The sequence below is a fragment of the Podarcis erhardii genome (genome assembly GCF_964252035.2).
Source record: "Podarcis erhardii genome assembly, chromosome: 4".
NCBI lineage: Eukaryota > Metazoa > Chordata > Lepidosauria > Squamata > Lacertidae > Podarcis > Podarcis erhardii.
In genome coordinates, this window is record NC_138508.1 from 535,746 (window position 1) to 546,917 (window position 11,172).

Below are 11,172 nucleotides of genomic sequence, written 5' to 3' on the forward strand. Positions count from 1 at the left end.
CTCCAAAAGAAGTGGTGTTATGAGCCATCAAACATCTGAAATGCACTTTTTTCTAAAGGGCTTTCACAATTTTACCACTACAGAATATCAAAAAAAGCAACATTCAACAACCCATCAGAATCTAATAAGAAATATGTTGGTTAATGACAAAACACAAAGGTAATGAACACACACGGAACTCCCTTCAGTTCTTCTTCATTTGTTCCTGAGGCTCTAATCCCTTTTTGTCTCCATTGCAGATTGTGATGAATTGCAGATCGAGAACAAAGGTGAACATGACAAAATCCCCAGAGAGGAGAAGCCATGCAAAAATTTGGAGTGTGGAGACAGCTGCACTCAGAGCGCCAATCTCACTAAGCATCAGAAAATTCATACAGGAGAAAAACCCTATCAGTGCATGGAATGTGGGAAGAGCTTCAGTTGGAGCTCCCATCTCACTTACCATCAGAGAATTCATACAGGTGAGAAACCCTATCAGTGTGGGGAATGTGGAAAGAGCTTCACTATGAGCTCCCATCTCACTAGGCATCAGAGAATTCATAAAGGGGAGAAACCCTATCAGTGTGGGGAATGTGGAAAGAGCTTCAGTCACAGCAATGATCTCACTTCCCATCAAAGAATTCATACAGGGGAGAAACCCTATCAGTGTGGGGAATGTGGAAAGAGCTTCAGTCACAGCCAAAGTCTGAATTCCCATCAAAGAATTCATACGCGGGAAAAACCCTATCAGTGTGGGGAATGTGGAAAGTGCTTCAGTCACAGCCAAAGTCTGAATTCCCATCAAAGAATTCATACAGGGGAGAAACCCTATCAGTGTGTGGAATGTGGAAAGAAATTCATTACAAGCTCTAGTCTCACTTCCCATCAGAGAATTCATACAGGGGAGAAACCCTATCAGTGTGGGGAATGTGGAAAGAGCTTCAGGAAGAGCTCGGATCTCACTTCCCATCAGAGAATTCATACAGGGGAGAAACCCTATCAGTGTGGGGAATGTGGAAAGAGCTTCAGGAAGAGCACGGATCTCACTTCCCATCAGAGAATTCATACAGGGGAGAAACCCTATCAGTGTGGGGAATGTGGAAAGAACTTCATTACAAGCTCCAGTCTCACTTCCCATCTAAGAATTCATACAGGAGAGAAACCCTATCAGTGTGGGGAATGTGGAAAGAAATGCATTACAAGCTCCAGTCTCACTTCCCATCAGAGAATTCATACAGGGGAGAAACCCTATCAGTGTGGGGAATGTGGAAAGAAATTCATTACAAGCTCCAATCTCACTTCCCATCAGAGAATTCATACAGGGGAGAAACCCTATCAGAGTGGGGAATGTGAAAAGAGCTTCTGGGTGAGCTCTGATCTCCCTAAGCATCAGAAACTTCATACAGGGGAGAAACCCTATCAGTGCATGGAATGTGGGAAGAACTTCAGTTGGAGCTCCCATCTCACTTACCATCAGAGAAGTCATACAGGGGAGAAACCCTATCAGTGCCTGGAATGTGGAAAGAGCTTCAGTCAGAGCTCCCATCTCACTTACCATCAGAGAAGTCATACAGGGGAGAAACCCTATCAGTGTGGTGAATGTGGAAAGAGCTTCAATCAGAGCTCCTCTCTCACTTCCCATCTAAGAATTCATACAGGGGAGAAACCCTATCAGTGCATGGAATGTGGAAAGAGCTTCAGTCAGAGCTCCTCTCTCACTTACCATCAGAGAAGTCATACAGGGGAGAAACCCTATCAGTGTGGTGAATGTGGAAAGAGCTTCAATCAGAGCTCCTCTCTCACTTCCCATCTAAGAATTCATACAGGGGAGAAACCCTATCAGTGCATGGAATGTGGAAAGAGCTTCAGTCAGAGCTCCTCTCTCACTTCTCATCAGAGAATTCATACAGGGGAGAAACCCTTCATTCTATAGCTTTAGGAGCCTGGTTAATACGCACCTTTTTAACCAGGCCTTTGGCTGATTGACATCTAAGGCCCTTTTAAAATGTGGTGGGGAGTTGAGTTACTGATGTGTATTTTGTGTTTTTATGTTGTGTTTTTATGTTGTAACCGTCCTGAGACATGTGGGAACAGGAGTCAACACTTGGAGGCCAAGGGGTTTTTGCCCCCCAATGATATATTTGAGGGGGCCACCCCCCCAGTTGATAGGCATTGCCATTCCATTTTTTTTTAAATAATTTTTATTAACTGGCCAATCACATCAAATTAAATCACATCATATAAATTCCGAATTACAAAGCCAAATTTTTAAATTTTGTTGGGGGAACCCATACTTCAAGATCCAAAGGGGAATTCAGATCATCTTCTTATTACTGCGTTAATGTCCAAATCAGTCCCAATCAGTCCAAACAAAGTTCATCATTCTATCCAGTCTTATCTTGGTGTTGCCACATCATATCTTGTTCGTATAATTTCTCTTTTTCCTTTACGATCTCTTCTGTTAGTCTCCTTAAGCCGATAGCAAGTGTAATAATCCTGTGTGGATTTCCCATTCCTCCACTAAGTCCACATGGTTTCCATATATCTCCTTCGTAGATAACATCACTTTTTCCATCGTAAATTTTGGCATTTGTCGCTCTTAAGTCCCACCGAGGAGTTGATTCACGATATGTAAACAACTCTATTTCTCTCTTTCTCCTCCCAGACCCAAGAGCTCCCACAATGCCTCACAAAATGGCAAACGGCATTTTTTCCTGACTGCGTCACTCCAAAACTCTTAGCTTTCCAGCTTCATCTTGAAACATTGCTTTGGATCGAAAGTTTATCTCCACACAGCCTTAAATCCACAGCTTAAGTCCTTAATTTCTGACTCATTGGGGGAGGGGGATTCTTGTTAAGTCACATAGAAAGGTAGAGGCAGGTTTTTCCCTCCCCTCCCCCCTCAGTCATTTGTCATACCGTATCTTGACGTTCTTCTCGTATTTTATTGTTGTCTTGTTATCAGAGATCTCTTCTGTCAGCAGTAGTTACTCCCCTTTTTCCTTGATGTATGTGCAATTAATCACGTCCAAATTTTTTCTTTTAAAGATCCTTGCAACCAGCGGCGCGAATCGGGGACAGCGTCGAGGAGTGCCGAAAATCCCACAGGAGGGCTTTGTGCCTAGTGCCCCCACCCCCACAAATTCGGGGGTGGTATAGGGCACAGCAGGCAAGGGCCATCCCCCCCATAATCCTGGGGGGGTTAAGGAGGCTAATTAAGGCATTGCCATTCCAATGCCCTTTATGCATCATGTGATTGTGTAAGGCAGGTTTTACCTGGTCCCCCACCAATATTTTATTCAAGTTGGCACCACTGGGTCGGGTGGTAGACAAATTAAATAAATACATAAATCACCTTCCTTTGCACATGTTTCAGCCTGTCAATATCCTAATTTTTTATCATTTTTAATATTTATGTGCCTTTCATCTGAAGATTTCACAACAGAAACATACAGGATAAAAGCATTGCTTTCTCAAAAGCAAGAAAAACCAGAGAAATCTCTCCTCCCCTTTTTTTGGATGGAGTTACAAACTTTGTTGATCAGGGAACAGCTGTGGAAATAATGCAAAGGAGGAAACTCTTAGGTGAATTTGACTAACCGAACCCAAACAGTCGTCCTCCATGGTTCCCCTGTGAGGAGAATCAGAACTTATAGGGTTAAACAGTTCTGTGTGACGTCTCACATTCTGAGGCGTGGTTATGTACACATACGGGAATCTTTCTTTGTGTGTGAGTTCTCTTTCGTTTTTGGCTGAGAAACGGAAAGGATGTGCGCTCTCTTGCCGGGCTAATTTATGATGTTTTTCTACTCATTAAAGACTATTGGAGATAAGCAAGAAGCCTGCATTCAGTCTGATTTATTACCCACACAAGGCAACAGTTTCTCCCGCTGCTGAACTCTGCTAGGACTATGCTAAGAGAGCTAAGGGAAGTTTTCAATCGGCACGGAAGTCCAGTGGCGCAGCAGAAACATGCCGGGCGCCATCTTAACTCACAGGTTATGGGAAGCCAGCCAAACTTTGAAGCTGTTGCCACATCGTTCCAGTGTGTGTGGGAGAAGGCAGCAAGCCGGCTGGAGCTTTTGCCTAACGTTTGAGGCAGATAAGCTCGCTGGGGAGGATCTCATCTTTAGGACCGGGTGCCAGGAGAAGCTGCTGTTACGTGAGTAGGCTCAGCCCCGGGGGAGAAGATGGCAGACGGCCAGGAGTCATATTCCGTCCCTTTTAAAAAATTAAATGGCAGAAATTGGCAGGAGTGGTCCAGGAAGCTGAAGGCCTGGCTGGTAGCCAAGGGTCTGTGGGAGGCAGTCTGAGGGCCTCCACAGCAAGCTGCAGCCGGAGCTGCAGCAGCAGATGGTGCAGCTGCCCAAGCCTCACAGAGGAGGAATCAGAAAGCCCTGGGAGCTATAGTGCTCAGTTTGGAGGGCTCACAGCTACCTTTAGTGGAAGGTCTTGACAGCGCCCAGGCTGTTTGGCAGGAGCTGGAGAGGGTTTGCTGAGAAACCACAGCAGAAGCCAAAAGCCACATCCCCAAATGCAGTACAGCCCCAAGGAGAGCTGCTGGCAAGGTTGGGGGGGGGGGGAGAGAAGACCAAAAGCAAGTTTCCAAAGTTTTCCACTGTGTGTGACGAGGAGGAACGCCGTCTCAGAGGGGGCCGAGCTGGTGCAGAGAGCCCTGCCGGTTGCAGAGGGGGGGCCAGGCCAGCAGAAGGCACAGTTCAGGCTTTTTCCACTCGTCGATGTTTTGTCTGCAAGTCTGTTGACCATTTGCGTCGATCCTGTCCGCAGAGAGCCAGAGAGGCCGGGCAGGATGTCTCCAAGGTCGCTTCCCATGGCAGTCAGCCAGGTTTCCATGGCAGCCAGTCTAGGAGAGGAGGCCATTGTGGGAATGCGAAGGGAGGACGTGACACAGGAAGTGGGAAGGACGGTGCTTATCACCTTGCAGCTGCCTCCATGGCAACGCTACGGGACAACTCCAGTGAGGGCAGAATGCTGCGTTGGGTCATCAACTCAGGAGCCAGCCACCACCTGATGCCAGCGCCACCTAGTGGTGAAATGTGGAACTGCAGGGCTGTTTCAACTGGGAAAACAGTCACTCTTGCTGATGGCTCAAAGAGACAATTAACCACTGTTGGCAATGTGTTTGTTTCTTTTTTACAGGCAGAGCTGGAGGTCTACATTGTGCCTGGAATGAAATGTTGTCTTTTATCTGTATCTTGTCTTTTACAGGAGGGTTTTAAGGTTTGCTTTGAAAATGATGCCTGTTCTATTTCCAGGGGTGGGGAACTGGTCAGTGTTGCATGTCAGGACAACCTCTTTATTTTGGAGACACCTCTGGAGGGTAAGGGGGACGTCAAGACAGCACAGGCGAAGTGTGCTAACGTTCCCACTCATGATTCTTGTGCTCTCTTGTGGCACAGGAGAATGTTGCATAGCTGTTGGAAATATATCCAGAAGTTGCCCGAATGCACTGAAGGTTGCAAGTTGAAAGCATGTGATAAATTCCTAGATTGTAGGGCATGCAAAAGGGCAAAGATAAAAAGGTGCAGTTATCCCAGATCGGAGAGGGTAACCACAAGGCCTTTTGAGCTTGTGCACACAGACCTTTGTGGACCCATGCCAGAGAGTCTGGGCGGGGCCAGATTTGCGCTCACGCTGACAGATGATTTTACTAGGACGGGGTGGGTCTTCTCGCTGAAACAGAAAAGCGAGGCAGCGCAACTGATCAAGGACTGGGTTGCGGCGGTGGAACTACAGTTTTCCACCAATGTGCAGAGTTTCCAGAGTGACCGAGGCAGAGAGTTCACTGGGTCTGCTCTGCAGAGTTTCTTCCGCCAGAAGGGAATACGTCACAGGTTGACGGTTGCTGCTTCTCCTCAGGAGAATGGCGTAGCAGAGCACAGAAACAGAACACTAGCTGAGGCAGCTAACGCTTTACTGTTTGACTCTGTTTGGGGCGAGGCTTGGAGGACGGCCAACTTCACGTTGAACAGGTCCTATAGCTCAGTGGTAGGTGACACCCCGTACTTCTTGCTCCACAGAAAGAAACCGAAGGTGCATTTCTTCTGTGTGTTTGGTTGCGAAGCTTGGGTGCTTGTGCCAAAGGCTCAACGAAAGAAAGGTGAACCGAGGTCCCAGAAAATGATCTTTTGTGGGTACGAGCCTGCGACAAAAGGGTGGAGGTTTGCCTATCCAGATGGTGGTCAGTCCAGGATTCTAGTCAGCAGAAGTTCTGAGTTCTGTGAGCAGAATGGGTGGTCAAGGATCCATGCGAATCCTGACGTTCTCTCAGAATGTCTGCTTGATTCTGATGAGGAGGGAGAGTCAGAAGCTGAACCTGTTGATGAGGACCAGGTCTCTGACCAAGAACAGGGATGGGCATCTCCACAGGTTGTTAAAAGAGAGCCCAAGAGTGAGCCTTTGTCTCCCGTTAGCAAAGTTCAGAAGGCCTGAAGACGCAGCAAGTCAGAGGGGGAGTCTTCTGGTGTTAGAGACACACTTGCTGGCCCCAGTGGGTCAGAGGGGGCACCTGAGACAGTGCTCAGACGTTCCGCACGCACTACACCTGAGAGGTTTCAGGTCACCAGATAGACACGAAACGGGGAGCGGAGGCCAATGTGGCAGAAGGCAGAATGAAGCAACCAGAAGTCACCTCAACCCAATGGACTGGTGACACCCTCCTCCTTTTCCTCTCCTCCCAAGCCATCAATACAGCTAGCACAATCAATATTCCTCCCCCCCAGCCTCACACCTCCACAGAGATCCCCACCCAACACCAGTCCAGGTGACATAAAAAGACACTCCCCATTACCCAACAATCTACAACTCACTCTCAGCACCCCTCCCCACGCCTTACTAAGTAAAATAATTCCCCTTGTTGCAAGGATTTTTAAGGTACCAGTGACCCACTCAAATTGTGTCCCAGAATTGACAGACACAGCAGTGGAGAAAAAGAAAGTGATATTTATTGGTTGGTTTCGCGCAGTGCGAACCTGAGAGTTTTGAGGAGGTTCAACAGTTGCCTGAGACAGAAGCCAGGAAGGGGCAAGAGGCAATGGGAAAGGAGATGAACTCAAAGAGGTCTTTAGATGTGTGCTCGACCACGAAAACGCCAGAGGGCAGACAGGCCGAGAGCTGTGCACAGACAGATAGACAGGTGCAAGGTTTTGCTGAAGAGCTTGGTGGGATGTTTAAGCTCAAAAACCTTGGTCCCGTTCAGGTTTATCCAGGCGTTAAGATAGATGGGTCTGAGAATGGGAGTTTCTTGCTTGGTCAGAAAGGCAAGATGGAGCAGTTGCTTGAGAAGTTCCGGATGTCTGACTGTGCAGGGGTCAGAACGCCCATGGAGTCCAATTCTGTGAAGGGTTGTGTTTGGGGTGAGTTATACTCACAGTTTCCCTCAGGATGTGAGACGACAGGGGGTGTGAGGAGAATCAGAACTTATAGGGTTAAACAGTTCTGTGTGACGTCTCACATTCTGAGGCGTGGTTATGTACACATACGGGAATCTTTCTATGTGTGTGAGTTCTCTTTCGTTTTTGGCTGAGAGACGGAAAGGATGTGCGCTCTCTCGCCGGGCTAATTTATGATGTTTTTCTACTCATTAAAGACTGTTGGAGATAAGCAAGAAGCCTGCATTCAGTCTGATTTATTACCCACACAAGGCAACAGTTTCTCCCGCTGCTGAACTCTGCTAGGACTATGCTAAGAGAAGTTTTCGATCGGCACGAACGTCCAGTGGCGCAGCAGAAACGTGCCGGGCGCCATCTTTACTCACATCCTCATCATCCTGGGGAAAAGTGAAGAGGGGTGCTGCAGGGTTCTGTCCTGGGCCCGTTGTTGTTCAACATCTTTATGAACGACTTGGATGAAGGAACTGAGGGGGTGCTCATCCCATTTGCCGATGACACGAAACGGGGAGCGGAGGCCAATGTGGCAGAAGGCAGAATGAAGCAACCAGAAGTCACCTCAACCCAATGGACTGGTGACACCCTCCTCCTTTTCCTCTCCTCCCAAGCCATCAATACAGCTAGCACGATCAATATTCCTCCCCCCCCAGCCTCACACCTCCACAGAGATCCCCACCCAACACCAGTCCAGGTGACATAAAAAGACACTCCCCATTACCCAACAATCTACAACTCACTCTCAGCACCCCTCCCCATGCCTTATTAAGTAAAATAATTCCCCTTGTTGCAAGGATTTTTAAGGTACCAGTGACCCACTCAAATTGTGTCCCAGAATTGACAGACACAGCAGTGGAGAAAAAGAAAGTGATATTTATTGCTGAGCAATAAGAGACCCAGTGGAATCCTTTCCCAAAGACTGGGCCCCGGGCTCTAGCACCCAGAGGCTTTATACCTGAGTACATACATCATAGTTCATGACATAATCGGATACAATCGCACACGGCAGCAAAAATAAGACCAATGAGCGCATTCAAGCCTTGCCCCCTGATCATGTAAAGAGTTCCCTCCCAACATGCATTTAACCTTTCCCCTGATTTATGGTAAGGAGGAAGAAAAAGGAACTTCGGCCCTTACGCTCCTACGCGGCCATCTGCTATACCGGGACATTTTGCGGTTAGCATCTTCCTGTTTGAGCTACTCGGGACCCTGTCTGGACAGGGGGGAAAGTGCCAGCACATCAGATTTATTGCTTCCCCCTTATGTTAGCGAGACATTGAGAAGAACAAGGGAAGGGAACTGGGGCAGAGTTCATTTCGGATTTTTCCGATCTAAGCAATTTGCTATAAGCTTTTGCAGAAGCCGTCCTGATTTAAACATGGATTATATAAAAATCATTATAAGGATATATGGTTATATGGCTAACTGATTATATGAAAAGCATAAGGGTAAAATTCCTCCAGGTGGTCCTGCTTCACCCTAACCTCAATAAAACAATCCACAAAGAGGCTAAAATCTGACAAACAAGCAGCACATTGGGGCTGCCAGAGAATATCAACAGCCTCATCTCTACCCCAACATACCAGTGATGTTAATAACATTAGCAACATTGCTTATGGACCCTATATCCAACATAGGCGTCACAAAGACGGTAGGAGGATGGATGGCAGCCAACAGATTGAGGTTGAATCCAGACAAGACAGAAGTACTGTTTTGGGGGGACAGGAGGCGGGTGGGTGTGGAGGACTCCCTGGTCCTGAATGGGGTAACTGTGCCCCTGAAGGACCAGGTGCGCAGCCTGGGAGTCATTGTGGACTCTCAACTGTCCATGGAGGCACAGGTCAATTCTGTGTCCAGGGCAGCTGTTTACCAGCTCCATCTAGTACGCAGGCTGAGACCCTACCTGCCCACGGACTGTCTCGCCAGAGTGGTGCATGCTTTGGCTATCTCCTGCTTGGACTACTGCAATACGCTATACGTGGGGCTATCTTTGAAGCTGACCCGGAAACTACAACTAATCCAGAATGCGGCAGCTAGGCTGGTGAATGGGAGCGGCTGCCTGGACCACATAACACCAGTCTTGAAAGACCTATATTGGCTCCCAGTACATTTCCGAGCACAACTCAAAGTGTTGGTGTTGACCTTTAAAACCCTAAAGGGCCTCAAAGGCCCAGTAGACCTGAAGGAGCATCTCCACCCCCATCGTTCTGCCCAGACACTGAGGTCCAGCACCGAGGGCCTTCTGGCGGTTCCCTCACTGCGAGAAGCCCAGTTACAGGGAACCAGGCAGAGGGCCTTCTCGGTAGTGGCGCCCGCCCTGTGGAACGCCCTCCCACCAAATGTCAAAGAGAAGAACAACTACCAGACTTTTAGAAGAGATCTGAAGGCAGCCCTGTTTAGGGAAGCTTTTAATGTTTGATGCATTATGATATTTTAATATTTTGTTGGGGTGAAGAAAACCCAGGAGACACCAGCCACACATTCTTGTCTGGGCGCCATGGCACAGTGTCCACCTGGACAGCATTCTGCTCACACAAGGTCTGATCCCCTCAGTAGAATCAATCAACATAGGTAACATTAAAATCACAGATCACGCCCCAGTAGAAGTCACCCTCAAAATAGGAGAGGGAACACAAGGAAAAAAGCACTCAAAACAAGAATACATTGCATCACCCAAAAGATCCCAGCTGGTCAGGGCACAAGTCCCCCGGGGGTCCGTGCGGTCAGTAAAAGAAGGAGATTCCAGCCAAGCAATTTGGAGCAAAACAGCAGCCAGTAGACGGAGATCCTTTCTTGTTGCGCAACAGGTTCAAGAGCAGCAAGGGAACCCAGAGCCATGGGGGGACATTGACTTTTAAAACTTCCCACCATATCCCAGAATGCAGTTCGTACAGCATCACCAATACGTCATTGCTACATCACTAAGAGGTCAGAAAGGGGAGGGTTACACAAGATTAACATATAGTCTGCTGACTTCTGTTTCAGTGTATCTGAAGAAGTGTGCATGCACACGAAAGCTCATACCAAGAACTAACTTAGTTGGTCTTTAAGGTGCTACTGGAAGGAATTTTTTGTCTTGAATAAGGAAAATGAGTCATTGCAAGACCCAAGGACAGGATTAGCATAGCATCACTGACATGTCACCAAAGGAGAGGGGTTAACCTTGGCAAAGATGTCCAGACAAGTCCTTGGTATAAGATTAGCAGAAGGAAACCTGTCAGGGCAAGACTCAGGTATAAGATGAGCCTAGGCAAAGACCTCTGAAGTCCCAGCACACAAAGTACAATAGAACTACCTTTGCATGTCTGGACCCCTAGGCAAGTCTGGGGGTGGGGTGAGGCTTTCCAATAATCAGCTCAGCAATTGTCACCTCTGGGTACTTTCTGGAGTCCCTTTTCCAAGGGCAAAATAGCATTGGAATGGAGGAAACTGGCAAAGGAGTTGATTTGATATGATTTATAAAGTTAGTAACCATTAGGAAGAACTTCCTGACAGTAAGAGCTGTTTGACAGTGGAATTTGCTGCCAAGGAGTGTGGTGGAGTCTCCTTCTTTGGAGGTCTTGAAGCAGAGGCTTGACGACCATATGTCAGGAGTGCTCTGATGGTGTTTCCTGCTTGGCCGGGGCTTGGACTCGATGGCCCTTGTGGTCTCTTCCAACTCTATGATTCTATGATTCTAGACATGCAAAGGGAGTTCTCTTGTGCTTTGGGTCCTGGGACTTCAGAGGTCTTTGCCCAGGCGAATCTTATACCTGAGTCCTGCCCTGCCATGTCTGCTTATGCCAGT

The 11,172-nt window shown here is 47.7% G+C and overlaps 1 protein-coding gene and 1 long non-coding RNA gene across 5 annotated transcripts in view; both read left to right on the forward strand.

Moving 5' to 3' along the window:
- Window positions 1–11,172, forward strand: part of LOC309340966 (uncharacterized protein) — a 156,316-nt gene that overhangs the window by 22,201 nt on the left and 122,943 nt on the right. For 2 of the 4 annotated variants that reach the window (XM_081860301.1, XM_081860302.1), the window contains exon 6: window positions 240–2,159. In XM_081860301.1, coding sequence (XP_081716427.1) covers window positions 240–1,912 — 1,673 coding nt within the window. In that variant the 3' untranslated portion in view covers window positions 1,913–2,159. Of the gene's footprint in view, window positions 1–239; window positions 2,160–3,199; window positions 3,535–11,172 lie in introns of those variants that run through there. The other 2 variants (XR_014156145.1, XR_014156144.1) reach the window with 2 other exon arrangements.
- LOC309340331 lies at window positions 7,787–8,793 on the forward strand. Its single transcript, XR_014155940.1, has 2 exons — window positions 7,787–8,344; window positions 8,497–8,793. It is a non-coding gene; the product is annotated as an uncharacterized lncRNA (long non-coding RNA).